This window comes from Mauremys reevesii, linkage group 5, assembly GCF_016161935.1.
Source record: "Mauremys reevesii isolate NIE-2019 linkage group 5, ASM1616193v1, whole genome shotgun sequence".
NCBI classification, from domain to species: domain Eukaryota; kingdom Metazoa; phylum Chordata; order Testudines; family Geoemydidae; genus Mauremys; species Mauremys reevesii.
This window is the reverse complement of record NC_052627.1, coordinates 58,478,862-58,503,248: the sequence shown is the minus strand read 5'-3', so window position 1 is coordinate 58,503,248 and position 24,387 is coordinate 58,478,862. Positions and strand designations below refer to the sequence as shown.

Here is a 24,387-nt window from a genome sequence, read left to right as displayed (position 1 = left end):
TGGGGACGTTACTACATATTTGAGTTGGATTGTTGGTGGGCTTAGTTCATATGCTACAGGGTGATTGTGTAGTGGCATAATAATTAGTGTAGTTTTAGGCATTTGAGCTCAGTGAAGTCACTTCTCCTTTTTAAGCATTTACTGAGGAAAATTACAAATGTTCAGATTATGGGGACTCATATACCATGATGGCTTATCTCTTCTCCCATGAAAGACAATGGATGTTTTACTATTGACTTCAGTGAGAAAGCAGAGTTAGACAAAAGGCAGAGCATTTTTAAAAATTCTGCCTTAGATTACAAGTTTACAGATGAGTATTTGTGGAAATACAGCAGTAACCATTATTTGGACAGAATGGATTTTCAGTTTTTGACAGCTAGTGTGCTTGGGCGACTGGGGGCTAATATGATAGCCTGGTTAGCCTTTGTTTCTGTGTGCATGGGTGGTAGCTTAAAAAAAAAAGTCTGTTTCACGAATAATTCTCTAATATGTTAGTGTCAGGCCAGATCCTTATTTAACATGGCTAATATGTATAACAGCTATAAGAAAATATTCAGGCAAATGTGGGTAGGAAGAGAGTCCAAGCTATTTCAGTTAAAGATGGACAAAACTTATTATATCAAGTTTTTTAAATTTCATTGTTTGTGTATTTTGTGTGTCTGCTAAATGCCGAATCTAAATCCAACACATTAAACATGATTTCTTTTTAAGTGCAATAGGCTCAAAGGGTGTGTCTCAAAGGTTTGCAAAGGCGAAAACAATTTTTTTTATATATATTTTGAGATTTATCAGTCCATCATTTGTTCATGTCAGGATAAGGTTCTGCTTGAATTACAATGCTTTTCTGATGGCTTGAATTAGCGTTCTCTTTGAGATCCTTTGTTCTTTGATGTTGTCACTCAGTTTTATTTACTATGACATCCTGCTGAGCATGGTAATTCTGCTTTTAACACAGCATGCGGTTTCATCAGTACTCCTCAGGTTAATATGAGAGAGGTTGCAACCTGCACAGAGAACTCCTGGCAGCTGGCTGTCAATATGCTTCTCTCCACACTGCCTTGCTGGTCAGAATCACAATTCATGCTCATCAACAATAGTGATGGGCTGCATCCACACTTAAAATTTTGGGTGTCAAATTTTTTAAATTACCCTTTTTCTATTGCTGGTTGCTTGGCAAACAGTGACATGTCATCAGAGAGAAAATAGTGGCTGTGGACTGATTTTTTTTCCTATTCGACAATAATATACTGAGCTGTGTAGTTTCAGTATCTTGTTCAGTTAAATCCAGTAATACCATTTCCAGAGGACCATTAACTTTCGCGCACAAATTTTGCAGCCTGTTGTTGAGATGCTGAGGATTGTCTTGCTTAAAAAAAACCCCAAATTCGTCTCTCTTCATTCTCCCCAGGTTCATGCCAGAGCCAAACCTCCCTCCATTGATTCTGTATGATACTAAATCGTTGCCCGCTAATACGAACCATCAGCAAGTGGTGAATATTGATTGGATTCGGGAGAGGCTTCCTGATCTCCCCAGTGTGAGGAGAGTGAAGCTTGTTGAACAGTATGGGATTCTGCCTGAACACAGTTTCACCTTATTGGTAGGTCTATTGATTGAGTGCTAAAATAAACCAAGAAACTTCAAAGTTTCAGTGCTTAGAGAAAATGCGCTGTAAAATGTCATATTAACCAGCTGTCAGCTGCCATGGATTTTTAAATTTGGAAACGTGTCTAACAGCTCTCTTAAATTGTACCTCCGTGCCAAATCCTTCAACTAGGCTCAGAAATAACATGTGCAGTTTGTTTCTATGAGAAGCGATTCCTGAACAAATAGGGAGCTAACAAATTGCTAGTGAATGATGATCTCATCTCTCTCAAAGCGGACTCATTAACAGTGCTGACTGAGGCAAGTGTGCAACTTTTTGCTGACAAACTAAGTCTTGTCCACAAGTGCATGATCTTCACAGCAGGTATTGTTTTATCTTTGTGTCTGGAACAGGACCAAGCACATTGTCCATGCTTAACAAAATAATAAATGACCATTGTTTTTGTAAAATATGTATAACATCGAACTTGGTGAAAACTTTGCCCAAAAATGCAGTTGTTGAGGTGAGGAGATTGTGGATGCAAATGAACAGATTGATTAAAATCTAGAAACCTCTGGAATCCATCTAAAGACTATCCAGTCTCTTGAAAACAAATTGCAACATCCTTGTTCTCTTTCAATCCTTTTTGAATTGATCCAACAGTGATGACTTTGTGTGTCAGTATTTAAATAAAATTTTACAGAAATCTCTTGAGAAGAAAGTGGCTAGGAAGGTTCTAACCTTACTGGTGTTGCATCTTACCAGTGAGTCATAAGTTTTCCTTATTTTGGTGGGAAATCAGTCATAAATCATGTAGAAGTCCTATGGCTGTGAAGGTAGCAGTTCAGATTAATGATGTTAAATTGCTCTGCAGCCAGTGAGTCTCTCCACACATGTATAAGTAACTTCACCTCAGGAAAAATGATCATTTATGAAAATAAATGTTTTGATCAGGGACAGTAAATGGACCCTCCTCCGTTTCACCTCAGTGACCCTTTTTTAGCTAATCCTTTCCCCTCTTTGCTATTACATAGTCTCATCAGTGATGATGCGAGAGCCTTCTCCTCTGCAGCTCTAGCCATATGTAACTGCTAGCTGTTTGTCTCATTGACTCTCCTTCACTTTGCAGATCTCACTTGAAAACATTTTTTTCCTTCCTTTTGCCTCTTAATTTCTCTCCTCTTGCGATTTGTTCTTTATAACTGTTAATTCTGAAGATGATTTTGGATTGCTGCTTGTGAGAAAGATGTACAAATACAGCTGCACTGAAAGTTGTTTTTCTTCAATAAATGAACGGCAGGGTGGTCTCGTCTGCATTCTGAGTCTTTCTCCTTTTAGTGTAGATTAGGATGTACAAATTCACTTATTTGACTCACTGAGAGAAGAGTTAACCTTAATTCACCTGAAAATTATGTTTCCATTGCCTAACTCAGAACTACTGTAGATGGCTGATGGGGCCAGATGCACAAATCTAAAAAACAATCTTTCAAGTTAGAGTGCCCAAGAGTATTCATTAAATAAATGGCAATGGTAGAGGGATGCCTTCAAAATGCAGAATCTGTACTCTACCCCAACTTGTTAGTGTGAACATTATGCACAAAAAATTGTGTTAAAATGTCAGACTTCAACATGAACATCAGTTTCTTAGCTCACCAATGCATGAAGGTATTGCACTAACTAGTTGTGTGTGCTCCAGTCAGGGGCGGCTCTAGAAAATAGGTTGCCCCAGGCAGCGCGGTGTGTGCTGCTGCCCTCCTCGGTCCCCCCCCCGGGTCCCCCCCTCCGCTCCCGCGGCTCGCCTGAGCTCCTGCGGCACCGGCCCGGACGGGGGGACTGCCTGCGGCATGACAGGCGGCGGGCACCGGAGCCGAACAGGGCGCGGGAACAGCGGGCGCCGGCGCGGCGGGGGCGGCGGTTCGCGGGCGGCTGAGCTGCGGCAGCCTGCGCCCCCATGCAGGTCCGAGGTCCAGCAGGCCCGCCCCCCCGCGCCCCCTCCTGCGGCGCGTCGATCCGCGGGTCGGTCCTCCCGCGGCTCCCCTGGACTGCCCACAGGCCACGCTGCGGCCCCCGCCCGCCCACCTGCCCCCCCTGCAGCCAGCTTGGTGGCTTGTTGCTTGGGCCTAGGGCTGCCCTGGCTCCAGTATGGAAGATTGTAGCTCCTGCAGGACCTAAGTACAACAGGATGAACTGAAATGGAAGGACATCTTTCACTTTGAATCTCCTTATTGCACCTGACATGCTGAGTTTTTGGCCACGTGTGGTGTTTAACATTTTGGCTTTCTTCCTGGTGGGTTTTTGTTTGTTTTGGGTTTTGTTTGTTTGTTTTGCTGATTTATTAACTCCAACGTCCCATGTCAATGTGCTGCTATAAAAAATAATAAAAAAGCATATTGACATCCGAAGATCAGAGTCATTGAGGTATAGTAGAGATAGAAAAGACTGATATGATCATTCATTCTCTTCCTCTAACTGCTTGCATACGAAGAAGTGGGTATTCACCCACAAAAGCTCATGCTGCAAAACGTCTGTTAGTCTATAAGGTGCCACAGGATTCTTTGCTGCTTCTACAGATCCAGACTAACACGGCTACCCCTCTGATACTTCCTCTACCAGCTCTCTCTAGTACCTATGCACACTCTAATATAGGTTACTGACATATCTAAAGTACCCTATCGTTCTAAAATACAGGTGCATTTCTGCTTATTTTAAGCTTAACTATCTAGAGTTGTTTAAGACCTGATTGATATATCATGAAAGACTTTGAAAACTATTCTGTTTGTTACATAATTGTCTCTCTTTGCCACACAGTCTGTACCTTCACCTGTTGCCCTTTCCCATATGCTCCTCAGTTTATTTCCTCAGAGTTGGTTGCTGTGGAAATTCTGATGGTACAAACATAGGCACCAACTTCTGCTCTTTCCTGTGGGTGCTCGACACCCCCCCCCAACCCTGCCCCCATTCCACCCCTTCCATGAGGCCCTGCCCTGCCCCTCTTCCCATCCCTTCCCCAAAGTCTCCGCCCCAACTCCACCCCCTCCCTGCCAATATTCCAACTTCTTCCCCAAATCCCAGCCCCCTCTTCACCGCTTCCTCCCCTGAGCACACTACATTCCTGCGCCTCCCCTCCCAGAGCATGTTAATGCTGCCAAACAGTTGTTGTTTGGCGGCGGCCAGGCAGGAAACACTTGGGAGGTAGGTGGAGGAGCGGGGATGCGGTGCGCTCAGGGGCAGAGGAGGAGGTGTGGCGAGGGGTGCTGATGGGTGCCGAGAACCCACTAATTTTTCCCTGTGGGTGCTCCAGCCCCAGAGCACCCACGGAGTCAGCGTCTGGGTACAAATAGAGAAAGAACAAAGCAGAAAATGAGATATAGACAGAATTACTTTTCAATAGAATGGTTTCCGTTTTTTCTTCAGTTTTCTGGGAGGCATCAGCTGGTCTTTAAAGGCACCAGTTCACATTGCAGACCCAATGTCTGCAAAGAAAGCTTCCATGATACCTTGCAAAACATCGTAGCATTTTAAAGCTAAACTTGTCAAAAAAGCATTTGAAACCAAGCAGTCTATTTTTGACAGCTCAGGATTATTAAAGCGTCCATTTAAATCATGTGTAAGAATTTTTTGCCTCTGGCTGACATTTTGCATGCCACATTTCATTCCAATGAGATTCTAATGAGCAAGTGACAATGTATTGGTACACTATATAATGAAAGTGCCAAGTGACCCTCCATACCGAACACAATGTTATAATTCCGAAATTCTGTTTCCTATCCTGTTGTTCAGGATTAAGTGGGATAGTCAGTTAACATTCTGATAAATCAGAACATAGCAGCTTTTCTGTGGTTTTAAGATGGTAAATTATTCCTAGGGACAGTTTTGGTTTTGTAGTTTGTATTTTTGCATTAACAAGATGTGGTGTGTTAAGTGCTGTCAGTATATGACCAGTTAAATGGCTTCTATGAGGTAGGTAAAGATCCAAAATATCCTTTGGTTTGTGTCATCCAGTAACTGGCAGTAAGGAGATATTTGCTTTAAAGTGTACATGTTTGTTACGGATGCCTTTTCTGTCAGTATTCTCCATTATTTGAGTTGCATCTTGTTTTTTAGCCTGATACTTGTGCAGCAATTTATATTAGTTGTATATAAAAACATATGCTTCAGTGGTGTTAAAAATTTGTTTAATCTTCTCTTGTACCTGGAAATTTTTATCTCAATATATGCTAATCTTTTTAAGATGATAGAAATGCAGAAGTATTTACTAAATGCAGTTAAGAAAACTGGAAGTTGTGGTGAAAATTAGCTGTTTTATACTGAATAGCAAGGGATGAGAGTTAGGATTTTGGAGAAAGTTGTTCTCAGTGTCTGTATGCAGTGTATAAGAGCTTCATAGCAAAACTGTCTGCATGAGATGTTCCATAGGCTGACAAACATCTTCTCAGATAAATATTCCTAATATGAGTCACAGGATGATTTTGGCACTCCAGTGTCAGTGAATTTGGCTCTAGGAAAGTTGGTCAGAATGCACAACTTGTCCAAACTAACTTCCAACAGTAGGGTAGGAAAGACTGTTGGAAATCAGAGGCAGATCAAGTCTTTTCTGTCATATAACATATTGCAGGAACAATAAGGAAAATATTTCATTCCTGTCACACTGATACAATTTGGTTCAAGTTTTAATTTAATAAAAGCACACGCTTTGTCTCACTTATCTTAGATTGGTACTGGTAAAGACGATACTAGGTAGATTTTCAAAGAAAAGCACAATGAAGTGGTTGCAAATATGTACATTTCCATGTGAAAATCAAGTAAGTGTGGGTCTGGCAGTTGGGTTGAATGTATCCAGTATGAGCATTTTTTGGCCAGACCTGCTCCACCCATGTTAAAAATGTGGCTGTAAAGGCCCACAGTATTTGCTAAGAAGGGGCATTAATATCTGCTCACTTTTTCCTGACTGAACTTCCAAGGTAATATTGTCTGTTTAGTTATCTTGTCATTTTAAGACTTAATATTCTATGCTTGTATTTGGAATAATGAGTCCTGAGGGGAATTAGAAAAATTACAGTATTTATTAAGGGGTCAATTAAATTAATAATTTTACTTTTAACTTGTATACAAAGTCCAGTAGGACAACTGAATTTGGGTTCTTCCCTTGAAAAGTAAGAATGCCCCACTTACAATATCCACAGTCTCTTGGAGGCCTTTTGAGTTACGTGCTACAGTTACTGAGCCATCATTCTCCAAGTGACACACATCACAGCATCCATCAGATCCCGCCATATCTGTTTTACTAAAAACAATCTCAGATTTCTTGTACACTTTAAAATTGAATGTGTCCCCAGTGCAATACGTTTCCAACACTGAGGGCCTTCATCAGAGTTGACTTGAAAAAATTAGAACAATAAAAACTCTGCTTTTTCTAGTCTGACCTATCCAAATCACTCAAGGGTAGAAACGGGTCCATCTTATTCCAGCAATCAGAAATGTGTCTGCAAGATCAAGCATGAAATATTTCTAGGTGGCTTCAGAAAACCATTCCATGGTGAACATAGAATGTTCTTTGACAGCTCATTTCACCAGAGGGTAGGCAGGCTAGAACAGAACAAGGGAACTCTCCACACCTGCCTTGGGTGAAGCAGCTTCTCCTTGTACATTAATTTCAGGGAAGGATTAATGAAAGATAGAAACTACATCATAGGTACAATCTTGTCAACCTGGCAGACGGGCTGACAGCTATGCTTATGTATTCTTTTCATAGAGCATCTCCTAGTATAGATTGCATTATTGTCTTATTGGAGTTACTAGAGGTTGCCAAGGTCTTGCAGTGAGTGCACAGATCAGGTTTACCTGCGAATGAGAGAGGACCAGGACCTAAAATACTCATTTTTGTACCTTTCTGTCATTAACCCATTTAATTCTTTTTTCTAAACAGAATGAAGATGGATTAATGGAGTTCTTTGAAAATGTAGCAAGACAGACGCAGATGAGTGCAAAGAAAGTGATTGGCTGGATTCTGAATGATATGCTTGGTTATTTAAAACAACACAATCTTACAGTCCAGGAAAGGTGAAGCTTTCTGATTATATTGAGCTGATCAAACAGAACCATCCGTCTTCCCGTGGCCAGGCAAACAATTGAGAATAGTATCCCCTAACACCAGCACTGACTCCTTGTTTAGTGCAATGGAAACTCCATGGTGGGTGGACAACAGAGGTCCGAATAGCCACGACTTCTTTTGGGAGCCTAGACCTGTATGCTGTCTTGGTGAACCAAGTCTATTCCATACCTTCCAGAGACAGGAAATCTTCAATCACTATCGATTGTAATCCGTGGGTTTCCATTTTTGTCATATTAAAATGGCAAAACCTACTCAGCTGACCAAAAATAAATTACATTTTGAAAAGTTGTACTGACGGTGTGTACAACAAGGTTACTAGTTTGCTTTCAATAATAACATTTAATCTTTGTTTAAATGATTGTATGTCACTTATACAAATGACCAGGCACCATGTAGAGATGTTAAGTTTATGTTGTCTGTGGTGTGTGTGTTTGTTTGTTTGTTTTTGAGAGCTCTCACCTCACCTTATTTTTTTAATTTAGTCCAGTCAGTTCTCTCTTCCTGGCTGACCTTCTAAACCTTCTAGAGAGAGGAACAATTTCTTCTTCAGCAGCCAAACAAGTGAGTTTGTTTTGGACTTACCTTTGAAACTGCCACTACTTACTTCATTTTAACAGTAAATCTCCATCTGGAATCCATATGACTTCCATGGTGTCGGTAAATTCATTTTATATTTAAAGCATGAAATATGTCAAACTGCTACTGGAGGTGGGATGTATGTGTATAAAAATTTAGGGTTAAATAGTACAGAGGGGTCTGAAACAAATCCCTAACAAAGCCAAACATGCCTGAATTTTGGGCAATTTGGATTTGACGCCACTGACCAGTCACCTCTATAAGCAAATCCCAAATTCTGAACACTCCTGCACTTTGGGAAGGTTAGAATTAACATCCATGTTTTGGTGGCTTGGTCCAGTCTCTGGTGAGTAGATTGGGAAACTTGCTGCTTCATGGTTCTTAATAATTTTAATAGGAGCTGCAGCTGTAAGAGGTCACACATCCCACGGAATGGCGAAGGGCAAAACATAGCTGGGTTTATAAGATAAATTTGTGTCAAATGCCTTGTGAGACTGAAGGAGGAAGACTTGCCCTTCTGATAAACCAGTGACACTCTTTGCTGCATCTTAGTCAGGCACTCAAGACAGAGCCAACTATTTCCCCCCTCTTTTTTTCAACTAGCTGGCTTGTTCAGGCCAGTCTCCCAAAACAAAGATGGGATCTAAGAAACTGTGCTAACAATACATTTGACATCAGGGAATATGTTAATGATCATTATTATAAATAATCCTAATAATTAATTGGTATTGAGGTAGTGCCTATGGATGCCAATCATGGATGAAAGCCCACTGTGCTAGGCATTGAACAAACATAAAGCAAAGAGACAGTCCTCGCCCCAAGATGCTTACAACTTAAGTAGAAGACAAAACACATGGGGAGCACAAGGTAACAATGAGACAATGCCAGTTAGCATGATAGGCAGTGGTCACAGCACACCCAGCTGCCTAACCATTATCAAGGTTTTTTTAGGCTTCATGGTGGAAGTGAGTTGAAAGGAGAGATTTTTAGGACACTAGTGAAGTGACTCTGCACTTGTTTACGGTGAGTCTCTCTCATGCGTGCTGGGCAGTGAGGGCGAAAGGATAAAGGTGCTTATTTGAAAAATTTAACAAATGGCTACTGAATGTTGACACTCTTGGCAGAGCCGAGGAAGGTGTTCATGTCACATTTGACAAGTGAGCATTTTTGCAGGGTTACTGGTAATCTGCAAAAAAAAAAAAAATTGCTGATCTTTCTGGAAAAGCTACTGGATATTTTTTTAGAAATACACTCCAAAATTCTAACATGGTGAGTACACTTTTGAATAATTTTATAAAATTAATTTTTTCACCATTTTATATTTATTAAAAAAATTAAGATCTTTCATTCCCCTTCAAGATCTTCACTTGAGGTTTTCTGATCCCCTGTAAATTGTTTCTTCCAACTCCAGCTAAATCCTGTAGTGATGATAAAAATATATATCTGTGTATATATATATTTGATCATACTTTAAAAAATAAACTGTAAAACTGTGTGGGGCATTGTGACTTTTGTTTGAGTGCAGAGCACCTATCATGTTTTAGGCCCCATGATAATATAACTAATAACTATTTGTCTCTTTAAACCTTGCAAGTTTATAGCTGTAGAATATTAAACGCCACTGGATAAATACACTAGTTTTTTTTAATTCTAAAATAGTCAACAGTGAAATTAAGATATTTAACTCACATAATGAGGTTCCAGGGTTAATGTTCTTAGATCAACAAGGGCAGGTGTTTGCATATTCCTTCCACCTAGTCTTTCATTCTAGCTATAGATTTGGAATGAAATTAGTGTCTATTCACTTTTGCATCAAAAAATTTGTTATAAAGAGAACAAGAGTTCTAAGTCTGGGCACTTAAAGTTAAATTAAACTGGCCTGGTTTTTGGTGGAGCTGAAAAGTCTCAGCTCGTAGTTAAGCCAGTCAGAATTGTGGTTGCTCATGGTGGTTGGAAGTGGTCTTAAAACAATAAAAGCTTGTAACGGGCAGAAAACACTGAGAATACTTAGTGCATGTGGATATACAGAAATTCTGTGTATGTGATTTTTTTTGAGAGCACCCATCAGCCTGGTGCCTAAAACTTTGAAGATGACCTTCAGAGTTTATTTTTAGCTGTTTCCTTGTTGTGGTGTTTAAGTCAGAAAGTTAACGTTGTTTTAAAATGAAAAAACCCCGTTAATTTATTTATACAGAGGCAGTTTTGACAGGATATAAAATGAGGAATTTCAGTGATTGCATCTCCTGCTTAATTACCAGCTCCTTATAGTATATGTATTGCGCTCTATGATCAGAATTCAGACACAGAGTAATAACTCTACTCTTTGCCCATCACTGAGTGATGCTATCAAACTTTGCCATATTTAGAAAAGTGTTTGATTGCCTAGATGTCAGAAGAATAACAAATGTTTATAACAGTTCTCTGCAGTAGGCAGAGATATTGGATGCCCTGAAGGCGAAAAAGGCTATATATATACAGACAACAGCAGATGCACTGCAGCATTTGAGGTGGGTGGAAGGAATTAACTGCAGTAGTGAAGACAGAGCCAACAAGAAAAGATGGAAGAGTTTGATGGGATGAGCAAATAGTCATGCATATGCATATGCTCGTACTGCAGGAAGTGCCAACAGTTTAAATTTTTAAGAGGTCTGTGCTCATTCTCAGTTGTACAAGGCAATAAAATTCACATAGATAAAAACTGTGAACATTGATTAAATGTGGAAGGTTACATGGTGGATACTGCATGTCAAAGAAGGGACACTGCTGTGTTATGTAATTATAGCACACAAACCAAACTTATCTTCAAAAATAGTGTGCACACTAATCAGGGCTACCATTGCAGGCACATGGATTGACAACATTTATTGTTTGCACAATGGTTTAGCTCATCTGCACGGCAATACTTTGACAGAACCTTTTGGCACTTCTACATACAGCAGATACCAGGGAGGTGAGCACAGTGTATGAACCTAAGTTGAACAGGACCCTTTTACAATCATGACTGTAACAGCGCAGTCTGGGGAATCTGGAGCACCTGATCCAAAGTGTACAGCACTTGTTAGAAGCAGAGGCTTTTGGATAATTTGCAAACACAAAGACATTGCATTCTGGGAAGAGGCATGGATACAGGACGGGCCAGAATGGTGTAGCAGTATTTGTACCCATACATGGAACAAGCGGTTGGAGACTGGTTTCAACTGAAAACCTTTTCCCAGGTGTCACAACCAGCTTGCACATTCAACAGTTGTAAAGTGCTTACAATGACCCTTTTGTGGATGCAAGACTTGCAAGCTGTTACTAAATCATTCTGACCACTGGTTTGGTGCTAGGCCTACGTGGCTAGAGCAGGCAGAACCTGGCAATAGTCTGAATCAAACCTTGGCTAGAGTCTATATTTGCCACTATTGGGATTTCAGTAATGAAGGGGAGACCGAGAATTTCATTTTGGCATTGGAGACTTTATAATTAGGCCCCACTGTTCATGTTTAGCCAGTTTATAGCCTGGTTTGACCACTTAGTGTGGATGAATTAAAATTATTTTACACGGTTTTTAGACTAGACTTTTATCTAGACTAGAACATTTAAAAAAAAAAAGTACGATGAGGCTAGCTTTTTCTATAAACTATATCATCAGTCTAATAGGAAACCATGTTTGAATAGTATTGGTCTCAGCTGTGTATGTGTATAACAATGTAGATGGAGGGGCAGGGAGCAAAGGGGCCCTTAAACCCTTGAGGCTAATTCTCTCTGGTTCAGAAAAGCCTACAAGAGCCCAAGAAAAAGTAAATGGAGTAGAACTGCACTTGATTATGCCTGCATGAATAAAATGCTTTCTGTTTAACCTCTGAATACTACTGTAATATATTACACGCAGTGTCCAAGGTTCCCCTTATAATGGACTAACCAATATAACTAATTAGCTTCTCCCTCCTCGACTTTCAGAAATAGCCCAAGGAGGATTTGTGTCCACGTACTCCATAGAGGGAGCCAGTATTGTACTCAAGCAATAGAAGGGTACTTTTTAAAGCTACAAAACCCAAACTGACATAGCTTGCTGTGTATATTTACAAGAGCAAATCCAGTCTCTCCCTGGTCCCATTAAGATAGTGTATAATGGGAAAAATCTCTCTGTGCCATGATATGCTTAGCATAGGAGATGAGATGGCTGTAAGGGGAACCAGTTATTGCTCCCTGAATCTCAAACTTCCCTAGCCCTGACTTAAGTGAGAATTACCAAGAGAAGCCCATTGAGTGGTCTGCTTGGAATAGAGGGTTTTGTTGTTAGAGTGTGTGTGTGTGTCTTCAGTGCCCTCCTCCTCCTTCTCTGGGTAAGGACAACGGTGTCAGAATTGCAGGTGTGATACATGCCAACCTAAAATCAATTCCTGCCCTTTTCTTAGAAAGATGTAGATTCGTTGTTGGTTAGTTTCCATTTTGAGCAAGATCTCTGGGGAGTTTTTCTCTGAGCTACTGTGTGCAAATTGCAAGTTGCACTTCCATGAGGTGTGACATGGAGTCACAATGCCTCAGGGGAGATCAGGGAGAATTACCTTCCAGAAAGCTTCCTGTCTGCTCCCTTGGGGAGCACCTGCTGATAGTAGGGAGGAAGCAACTGTGGGTGTTCCTTAAGTGAGCCCTCAGCATAGTTAGTGAAGTGGACAAGGCCACTGTCTAGCAGTGGGTAAGCTGATTTTTTTCGTAGGCTATTCCAGGTGTGTCTGCAGTGGTGCTAAGGAATGAACTGGAAGGGGGGGGGCATTTTGAGTTTTAGATAGGAACGGATTAAAATATCACTTATCGTGGTTGTAACTCTGATTGGCTATCAGTAATTTTAATAATTTGATCTGTCTTCTCTGCCCTTCTCCCTCTCACAAGGAAAACACAAGACCTGCAATGTGGCTTCACGAGACAACTTTGTTGTTGTTCTTTCAAGGCCTCTGGCAAAACAAAAACAGTAAGCTGCTATTGGGGGGGAGAAGGAAGGGTTGGGGGATAGGAGGCAAATTTGAGTCGCACCTTGCTTGGAGTAGGTAGCATCAGTGCAGAGTTCTTAAAGTACCTGTCACATCATTTCATGCTGAAGGGCTTTCCTATTGGAGAAAAATCTATGAGAGGATTAAAATGTCATTCTATTTATTTTGTTTTTCATAAACCATTTTGCTGCACTGCTAATTATTAAAATGGCTTTAAATTAGGGCTCCTCACCCCAGCCTCCTCTTGATCCCACAGCAAATTTGTAGTGCTGCATTTTTGACATGGCATTCGTTTCCATCCTGGCACACTGGGGCGGCCCAAACATACAATTATATCTTCAGGGCAGGATCAAGCAGCTGTTTTAATAAGGGCTTTCTCTCTCACATCCCCCATCTCTGAAATAAGAACAGAGGAAATACAGAAAATGACTGCCCAAGGAAGTTGCTTTTTTATAAATGCTTTCTTCTTCCAAGTTTATTCCATGGTGATAGCCTTGCTACAAAGTAGGGAAACACAGCCATATTAGCTAGTAATTATTCCAGAAGCGTAGGTTCACCCAGCTATTCCTGGAGGTGAGATATGGATGGGATAGGGCTGCCACATGGATTCTGATTTGCAATATTTTTTCTTCTATTAAGCATCCTCACTCTCTCCCTCCTGTGGTGGTGATGGTCTGTAAATGAAATGAGTTACCTGGAATCTGTCTAGGCACAATAGTTGGCTAATTGTCAATTCTCTGCAGTGGCATTCTCTGTTGACCATGCATGTTGTAATTTCTTTTAGCAACACTCATATGAATAACAAGGGATTACTACACCACCTTCTCGTACGACAATTCTACAGTAGGGGCACAAAGAGCATCACTGTTGCAAAGCTACGTGACATGCATATTGGGCTTCAGAATAAAGGGAGGGGATGTGGTGTGCTCTGGATTATTGTACTCGACTTTAAGCTGTGTTCAGATCATAAATTAAACTGAGTTGCTTGATCTCATCCTGGTGCTCTTGTGGGTGGGCAGGTTTTGCTCTGGAGAGGCATTAGCAAGTCAAGATTGAGATGTGTCAACAGAGCTGCATGGGAAAGTTTGTCAATCACATAAATGTTAACCCTTTGCTTTTATTCTAACTAAATGCACTCACACATTACTGCAGTGGAAAGTGTGACTGCAGCAGGCACTGACTCCCCTCCTCTACTTTTTTGATGCTGCAGGTGCTTGAGGAATTGTGGAAGGGGGAGGGGAAGACCCCACTTCAGATTGTTAAAGAAAAGAAACTTGAACTGATCCAGGATCAGCAAGAGCTTGAACAGATCTGTCAGGCAGTGATGGAAGAACATCAGGAAGAGGTGATTAGAACAGGGGTGGGAACTGAATACAGCAGCTTGGACATGTTGATAGTCTGTGATGCTAATGGGTTTAAATTGCCATCTTTCCTCTGGCTCTGCATTTGTTTGTACATCTTCAAAGAGAAATAAAGGATTTATTTGACTTGGCTTCTTGGACAAGCCAGACTTTGACTATGCATAAAAGTGATAGTGCAAGAAAACAAGCACAGTAGAAGTCCTGTCCCTTTCAACTGTATGTGCACAGAGAGCGCTTTCATTAACCTGGCCTGGCAATTTTGATCAGTATAATTCCCAGATTTTTTTTCATTGTCATCTTAGGAGATATCTAAGGTCAAAGAGATGAAATTAATATAACTGTGTGAAAACTCAGGGTATCTAACAAGAAGTAATTATTTATTCTACATGAATAATATTAGCTTTAAAGGAGATAGCATCAATGTTGGTAAGTTAAAAAGTTGGCTTTTATTGTGTCTCTATGCAAAGTCCATGTCTCTTCTCCCAAGAAACGTATACTGACTGGCTAACCCTCATGAGCAATCTTACACTAACACAGTGTGTGTGTGTGTGTGTGTGTCATAGAGGAAAGCTTTAAACATTTTGATTTCAAAATTCCAGAGATTTTCAGTTAGAAAAAGTAAACTTGTAAATTATAAAAGGGGGGCAAAACGGAGGGGTAACTTTGATCACGTCCAATATTAGCTTTATAAAAAAGGTGCTTTTGTATTCTCTGGAGTGCAAAATGTAAAAGCAGGAATGAATGGCTTATTTTAAGTATAAACATTGTCTAGCGACATTTGCAGTTGGAAAAAAAAGCTAACATCTTTTGAGAACGATACCACCCACGCCAAAGTCTCACTGGGAGACACTAACAGCTTTGCAAAGAGCTTTTGATAAAGAAAATGAACTTGCAGTAGATCTGCATGACCTCCCTTATATTGACTCATTTGCAGTGTCTGATAAACATGCTTCTGTATTTTCAGACTAGTACTGAAGCATAAGAGCAGAGAGCTAGAACTGTTCAGCAGCACAAAAGATGAAGGTCCATGACCAGATTCCTGTTTCAATAATAAAAATTATTTTGTAAGAATTCCTCCCTCAGCTTCCTGTGTTTTAGCAAAGCCAGCTGTGATAAAGCAGCCTTATTTTCCAGCTGCTTTCAGGTGATCATTTTAGTAAAGAAGTTTTTAGTTCTTGCTTTAAATTACCATAAGATCTTACCTTACAGAACAGGTAGTTGGGCTATTGCAAGAGAAAATGCCTTGCTTTTTAATAGTAGTTTATTTTTGAAAAAGGGAAACTAACACTCAAATACTGAACAATTTATGAATGAATGCAATACCTAAACTTAATTGAACTTTCTAATTTAAGTAATTGTAAGCAGATAAAGATAGCACTGTGCCCTGTCTATGCTGGGACATTATAGATGGGCTAAAATTCAGATACAATAATAGGTGGATGTATTTGCAATTGTGCATGCAATTGGTGCAGCTGGTAGTTGATGTATTAATAAGGTTTAAGGCTCTGGAGACTATCAGGGCTGGCTCCAGACCCCAGCGCGCCAAGCGCGCGCTTGGGGCAGCATTTTCCCTGGAGGGCGGCACGCGGGTCCGGCGGACCTTCCGCAGTCATGCCTGCGGGAGGTCCACCGGATCCGCGGGACAGCGGACCTCCCGCAGGCATGACTGCGGAAGGTACGCTGGTCCCGCGACTCGGGTGGACCTCCCGCAGACATGCCTGCGGATACTCCACCGGAGCCGCCGGACCAGCAAACCCTCCGCAGCTGCGGGAGGTCCACTGGAGCCACGGGACCAGCGGATCCTCCGCAGTCATGCCTGCGGGAGGTCCGCTGGTCCCCCGGCTCCGGTGCACCTCCCGCATGCATGACTGCTTGGGGCGGCCAAATTGCTAGAGCCGCCCCTGGAGACTATCTAGTCTGACAACATGCATAAGTTAAGCTATAGAATTTCACCCAATACTTCCCCACAATGCAGAGAATTATTAAACATGATAGAGCTCAATAACTCATGGTTGAACTAGAACGTATCTTTTAGGAAGACCTCCTACCTGATTTTAAGACACAGTGAGGGTGAATTTCATACTTCCCTTGTTAAACGGTTAGGTTTTTTTAGGCATCATTTCCAGCTTAAACTTTTCTATTTTCAGATTGGGTATTTGCATACAGAAATGGGTCAATGGCTACCTGACTGGCCATGCAAATGGTCAGTGCACAGTAATTGTGCAGGCCAATGTGCAGACATTTTGGGGTCAGTCAGTGGGTCTAAAAAAGGAACCTGTCTCTCTCACTGGTAGTATTTTTATGATGAATAAACATAGTTAAACATTTAATGCTTTGTTGCAAGAGATTCCTTCAAGTTATTATATCTGATATAAAACTTTTAAAGGGTTAGTTCTAAAGTTTCTGCTCCAGTGGAAAAATGCCAGGTCAATGTTAATGAAATACAAGTGTCTCCACTTTAGAAGGACACTGTCATAGTAGAATTGTTAAAATAATTCTGAACTCAAATTAATACATTTAAATTTATTACTAATCAGTTGATATTGAACACTTTAAAATCTGTTTATTGGTTGCTATCTTACTTTCTGCATGTCACCCTATTAGGAAAAGTAAAATAGACAAGTCTTACTTTCTGCACTGCATTGTTTTGACTTGAAAACACTGCAAGGAGTTTCTTAAAAAAAAAGTTTTCCTTGGAATAAAAAATAATCATGAAACCAGTAATTCTATTAGGACTAAGGCCCTGATCCTGCAGTGGCCTCTGCTCATCCAGTGGGGCTCCAAGCAGTTGTAGGGTTCCAGCCACACACAGCCCTTGCAGAATCGAGGGCAAAAAACTTACTTTAATACTAAATTTTGGGCTTACATTAAGCTGGTGCTAAGGTTAGAAAATATGCATCTGTTTAAAGGGAAAACAGAACATCTTCCATTATTCATGATAAATACTTTGTCCTCTTGTTTTCAAGGTTATGGAGATAAAGAAGGGAAACCCCAAAGTTCTGAATAAACTGATTGGACTGGTTCAAAGAACAACAAGAGGGCGAGCAGATCCTGTGCTGGTGAAACAAATATTAGAGAAGAGGCTGTTACAGTAACTTTCAGAGCAACTTGCACAGGTCCCTACAGAGGGAACAACAGGACATTCCCTGGACTTTGTACAGTTCAATTCCAGCCTGAGCTAGAAAAAGATACTGTGTAGTCTCAGCATGGAACAGAATCATTATTCCCTTTTGGTGGTTATTCAGGTAGTATCTTGTTATACAGTCTTCCTTGAATGCTTCACCCTCTGTCAGGACAAAAGAAAAGATATTCAGTGCAAATGAATAGGAGAAGCTAGTATTGAGTGCTGTTCACTTTTCCTGTAGCTGGTTTTGCACACATGAGAAAGGTAAGTGATTCAATACATTACTGTTTGTCTGAATACTCTAGAACTTGTATCAGATGTATGTTGTGATTTAATATTGCCAGGTAGCAATGTTTTTCTGAAGGAATAGAAATTCACATCATTACATTTCACACTCTAAAATGCGTAAGCAGGACACACCACCTACTCGCTCTGCCAAAAACCTAGTGGCAGCTTAGCCACTGCTGGCCACTCCCCATACCTGTCAGGAGGGGGAAGTAGTTCATCAGTGCTATCACTCCTCCCTTGCCTCTGCCAGAGGGAGGGAAAGGAGGAGAGACTGCCTAGCTGCCTTTCCTTCCTTCAAGGGATGATCTATCCTAAATCCGCTCCCCACTGGCTAAATAGGCCCCTAAAACCAACTAAGGCAGCTGAAGCCCAGGCAGTCCTGTGCATTATGGAAAATCCTGCTACTTCAAGAGCCTGTGCTATATGCACATCTATAATAAATACTTAATAGGGCTATGGACTGTGGTTTCTGGAGTTCAGAAGCCTCTTTTGATGCTGCTAAATAATCCCTTCTAAAAACCAGAGTTATCCTCAAGCTCAAAGATACTTCTGAAGGGTAGAATGTCTTGCCATTGGAATGCATGCACATACCACACTAAGCGCTTAGGCCCAGGTTTTTAAAGCTATTTACATGCTGCAGTGCTCAGTTTTGCAGTGCCTAACTGATTTAGGCACTTAGCCTAAATCCCATTGACTGTCAATGGGATTTTGACTCCGATGCCTAAATCCTTTTTGAAAATGAAATTTGGGCTCTTACATACCTTTCAAAATCTGGGCTTAATTCAGAGAGGATGTAGACCAGGCCTCTTCTGTGGAATCTAGCTATCATCTTCAAGTTATGGAATTCCTAGTTCAGCCCCTTCATTCTTTGATTATCAGTGCTACTATCTTTCTTGACAGGGAAACATCTGAACAAACAAGCTCACAGTTTAAGCAGAAAAGAGGCAAAATGCAGGAGTTTTCAAATATATTTATTGAATAAAATGTGTACCCATTGTTCACATAAAAATAAGTTAGTTAAAAGGTTGTGCAGCTGACAAAAAGCATTAACGTTAAGTTGCCTCATTTGTGTGAAAAGGATAAGATTTACTCTGAATTTTGCAATGACAGCCGTTGACCTTTTAAAAAATTGTGTATTTAAACTGACATTCAAACAAAGGCTTAACTATCATTTTGTCACATCTCAGCAAAACCACCATTTTATCTTTTACTTAGTGGCACCTGTTTTGTTCCATGATGACTTTGTTCAGAGTGCTAAGTTTCAATCAATGTTACAAAACACATCCAGATAATAAATGGTTATGACACAAACCACAATATACACTGAACTTTGAATTTGTTAGATTAATGCTCTGCCCTTAACTCCTGCCATTCTGGGAGGAAACAAAAGGCACAAGACTGTGAATTATGGACTGAGCATCTGCATAAAGTTTGAATTTTATGAGTCCATGTGTGTTAAGCCTATTCTTTACCTTTACAAACAAACAAACCCTACCTTTTCCAGACGGTTTTGTCGTCCTTGTATTATTAATGCTTTTTGTTGGGCAGCTTTGGAGTGGGATGTGTGTTACTTACCCCCTTACCTGAGAGAGAGTAGTAACTGCACTACACTTAAAATAGAAGGCTCTCAGATACCATAGCATGACTACTGTTGGTAAATATCTTTAATGGTTACCTGTTTTCAAAGCCATTTTGTTCTAGGCAATTACGTAATAGGGTAGAAAATAGTCTGTAATAATTCATGGACAAGTTCTATGAATATACAGCATTAGATCTTTACGTTTAAAATAGCAATTACTATAAATCTCAACCTACTTTCAACGTTACCTGCCACACATACAATGGAGAACAAGGCAGGAAGCACAAACTAGAAGTGGATAATTGTAAAGAACTCTTCCCTTGTATTAGAAGCAGACAGAAGGACACAGGTTAAAAATCTTCAACCACATTATGACAAAGTGAGTATTTACCCATGAAAGCTCATGCTCCAATATGTCTGTTAGTCTATAAGGTGCCACAGGATTCTGTTGCTTTTTCCAGCTCTAGACTAACACGGCTCCCCCTCTGATACTTGAAACCATATTATGGACTCCTCACTTGCTGGATTTTTAAACCAACATTTTGCATCGGAACAAAAACTATTTTCAGGATGTTTCTTGACTGACAATCAAAAAGGGTAAGCTTCTTCAATCAGATCTTAATGTGTATGAAGTCCTCTGTATGCTCATTAAGGTGCTGGCTATCATGTCTAAAGCAGTGTTAGCTGGGGTGGGGGGAGCTTAAGCTTTGACAGGGCTGGCTACCATGGCTTCAGACATGTTATCCTGTGTGAGTTCACTTTCAGCTTACTTCACTGAGCTATCCTGCCTATGCCCCAGCCTTTGTGCCCCTCTGAGCAGAGCAGCCAGTGAAAAATGGCCACAATGATTCTCCTGTCCTGACCAGAAAGCTCAGGGCCAAGTCTAAACTCCCCAAAAGTTTGTTCCCTACAGAGAGTGACAACTCTGCCACATACTCAAGGAGTTAATCAACTATCGGACAAATACGCAACACAGGGTGGGTGTTGTGGGGTGACGGTGCAGAGACTGTCTATGGAGTGATCAATGTCACAAGGCTTGTACAAAGGACAAAAGCTAGGGCTGCCTTGAATTAAGGCTCAAGTTCTGCCCTTAACTCCAGGTGTCAGTTTGCTACTGAAGCCCTCACTGAGCTGCTGCTTAGATGCCTGATGTGCTCCAGTTGTTAGGCAGGGTGAGTTAGACAGTTTCATCCAGATCCTCAGTGTTAATTTAATACACAGCCTGTGTGAGAGAATTTCCCTTGGCCCTTCAGCTTAGAGAGAAATTTCACCAATGTATAAAAGTTGACACCATACACAGTCATTACAATCCCATCCAAATGGACGGAGAGGTAGGTAAACATGGGCTCTTACCAGATAGAGTGTAAAAGCTTTTGGCAGGGGGCATTGATTATACACGTGTAGCAGCAATTATCCTGCATTTGGGGGTTGGAGGGAGAAACTGCCAAAATATTTTTTCTGGCACTGTGGGAGTAATGAGGAAAGACAACCTTTAGCTATCAGCTCTGACTGCAAAGTTTCACAGCAGAGTTTAATTTGATCCATGTTACAGAGGTGTCTGATGGAAACTTTCATTACAGGTTAGGCATTCTACTTGTAAATGTTAATGTAATTTGAACCTTTCCCAGGCCATTAAGTAGGTGCTGTGATATCATTCTAGTGTAATATTCTTATTTCTGTGCTGAGCAGCCCTTTGTAATATACAGACTTTCACAGTCACTAACTGCAGCAGCAGCCTTTCATAGATTAATGGCCTTTGTGTGCTGTATGTGTAAAGTAGCATCTCACTCTTGAATGAATACCCTCCTTCATTTTTTGTTTAAAGCTATAATCTCAGGGTGCTCAAGAAAGGAGACAGAGCAGTACATCAAAACTTTTGCCCTTTGTATCTCCCTTACATTGCTATTTTCATATGATTCAGATAGGAAGTTTGTAACATTCTCCTTCATCTAAGGATGAGAGAAAACCAAGTTACTGCAGGAAGGAGGTCACAATTTATCTTTTCAGCTATAGCATGGATCTGGTTGGCTGTACAGTGTAAATGCCCCAGGTGTAATTGTATTGTTAATGTTATAAGTGAGGCAATATATATTAAAGCCACAGGTCCAGGCAAGCTGCACTGGATTCACCTTTGTCTCCCTACTCCTATGGCTAGTTGAGGGCTGATTTGGGGCCCTGGTACAATTTAGAACAGCCTCACGCTAACTTCAAGTTGCACTTGGAAGGAGCTACTCTGGTAGCTAAGGATTTCTGAAGCAGCCCTCCCCTCTTCAATTGTTGAGGTCCTGGGGGCGGGGAAGTGGTTAGGAAGCGAAGAGTGGCCTGATACCAGCTAGGGATTCCCAGCTAAACAGCAAAGCTGATTTTTTTTTCTACCTGCTTTTTGAAACCCAAGTAGCACAAAACAGGTAGAACAGGGCCAGAATGCAGGCACAAGTGTCCAACAGATTTTTTTTTAAAGGCAGCTCTCTATCCCCATAAATTGTGGGTTCAAATCACTATCCTTGCAGACAGCCCGATTTGGTGACTTTTGTGGAGGGTGGGTTATGCAATATTAAAGAAAAGGAAAGCAGGTTTGAATGAGAAATATGCTGGTGCAGGCTCCCAGCAGGACTTTGCTAAAATTCTGCCACCAAACTTGACAAGAAGGCTGAAGGTTCAAGCTTCTCTACATTTATGAGGGCTAGAAACTTCCACGTGCGAATGTTGACTTTAATTTAATCACAATACTCTGAGCTGGAGCTTTAAGGGAAACTAAATATTGCTAGAGTTGGTAAACTGAATGTCACTCTCCCTGTTAACAAAGTTGTGTCCAGCAGTGATATGGCCTCTTGGCTCAAGCTGGAGCACTGAATGCTGAGACTTGTAGTCTCTAAAGGCTTACCTCTTTCCATTAGACATGAGATGACATTCTGTGTGGGTGCTAGCCAAGCTGACAGAGTAGCATTTAGACAAAGTTTGATTAGACCTAGGTTTAACCCAGCTACATTATTTTTAAGCAAATTGCAATAAAATAGTGATATCAAATGCTCTCTTGAAGCTAATATATCAAACACAGGTATACATGGGCACTTTAACTTTGGCAAAGAAAATTATTTTGTTCAGAAACGCAGCCTTTGCACAAAAGTTCCATAAAGGGTTTTAGGCCTTAATCCAGCTGCCACACAAACTGTTATAATCAATGAAAAAAAAGATTTGCTCAGTAAGCAGTAATGACTTCCCAGCAGCCCTTAGAGGCCAAAGGATCAAAAACTCAATTAAAGTGCATATGTACTTGACACAGTAATACTATTCATAAATAAGTGTCTTCAACCAGTATACAACAACAAAACAAAAAATATGCTAGATCACATTTGGAAAAGCAGGACCTCCCTCAAGAAAGTTAGTTATTAATCTGAGCTTTTGTAGCTAATGAAGTTATAAATTAAATACGCACCATAGCAATCAGAGTTTTGTGGTGGCACCCATCACCGCATTACTTGAATACCTACTTATGCAAACAAATCCAAAAACACATTAACAAGGGGTAATTTTTACCCTCCCTTCTATATTTTTACAGTAATGGTCCTTGACACACAGGGCCACTATGTGACGTTTTTCTGCTTGTAACAAACAAGAGTAATACAAATTTCAGTTCTGTCTGTATTTCACACTGGAATGAGTACCACACTGCCAGCCTGTGTTGTTTTAACTTAGTTGTTGATAATTAATGTCATCTTCTATCTAATCAGTTTCTATTGCTAAAGCCCAAAAGGTGCAACCAGGGACATCTTGTAATGACCTAAATTAAATTTAGACAGTGACAGCATGACACTACTGTATTGTGCCAGAACTAGCATGGTAAAAGTACTACATTACTTGCAATTGTAGCTGAGGTCTAAATGTTATAAATATAAGAATTGGAGCCTTCATAAAAACTGTAGGCATGACATAGTAATTTCAGTCAGTACAGCACAGTAAATTGCTTATTAAATCAAGCTGCCCTCAAAGAGGAACTATTTTATAATCAATGTATAAAAGAAGATTTGCACAGTAAGCAGTAATGACTTTGTAGCTCTGGCTACAATTCAAAGTAATACACTAAAAGGTGTGACATCATTTAACTGCACCAAATAAGACTGTTCTTTTTTTCTTTCCCATCCTAGAGATTTTTTTTTTTAAATGCTTGTGGAAGGTGCTGAATTGACAACACTGGAGAATGGAGTCCTGTGTTTACCCAGAGGCATGCCAGCACAGGCAATGACAGTGCATGCTTCAGCCTTGAACTAGAAGACCTACCTCTAGTGGTAGAAGGGCAGCTTGAACGTAAACCCTCATTCTGTGCTGAACAAGCCAGTTGTGTCCCTAGGGAGTGGACAGAAAGCTGTCTCACTGCACATACGCCAAGGAGCTGTCAACACTTTTCAGCCACTAGTGCCCAGGTTGGAACTGGTGAAATCTAGGTGTACGTGTGTTATTACCTACCCACTCTTTTCCCCCTGAAAACCTGTGCCTTTACCCAAGTTTTAAAAACAAAAAACAGTTCTGTTAAATGGATCAATCTTATCTGTCTGTCCTTAACACAAAGATTATCCAACTAGGTATTATTCACCAAACAGGCATAACTTCACTAAGTGAATGCACTGTGCTTTCACTACAGGATGTGACAAACCCCGATGAAATATTAAAAGCAATTTGTGAACAGCAGAGACTTTGAAGGAATGTATCTAAGTGTACTAAAAGAAGGGCAACCTCCTCGGGTCTGATTTTCGTCCTCTCCACTAATGTAACAGATCAGAATCAGGTCTTGAT

At 40.7% G+C, this 24,387-nt stretch overlaps 1 protein-coding gene across 3 annotated transcripts in view; it reads left to right on the top strand.

The window, feature by feature from the left end:
- GATB (glutamyl-tRNA amidotransferase subunit B) overlaps positions 1-19,462 on the top strand; it is a 62,897-nt gene extending 43,435 nt beyond the window's left edge. Inside the window, exons 9-13 of one of the 3 annotated variants that reach the window (XM_039540022.1) lie at positions 1,409-1,598; positions 7,510-7,643; positions 8,178-8,256; positions 14,455-14,589; positions 17,572-19,462. In XM_039540022.1, coding sequence (XP_039395956.1) covers positions 1,409-1,598; positions 7,510-7,643; positions 8,178-8,256; positions 14,455-14,589; positions 17,572-17,700 — 667 coding nt within the window. In that variant the 3' untranslated portion in view covers positions 17,701-19,462. Of the gene's footprint in view, positions 1-1,408; positions 1,599-7,509; positions 7,644-8,177; positions 8,257-13,146; positions 13,321-14,028; positions 14,058-14,454; positions 14,590-17,571 lie in introns of those variants that run through there. The other 2 variants (XM_039540024.1, XM_039540023.1) reach the window with 2 other exon arrangements.
- The last annotated feature ends 4,925 nt before the right edge of the window (positions 19,463-24,387 follow it).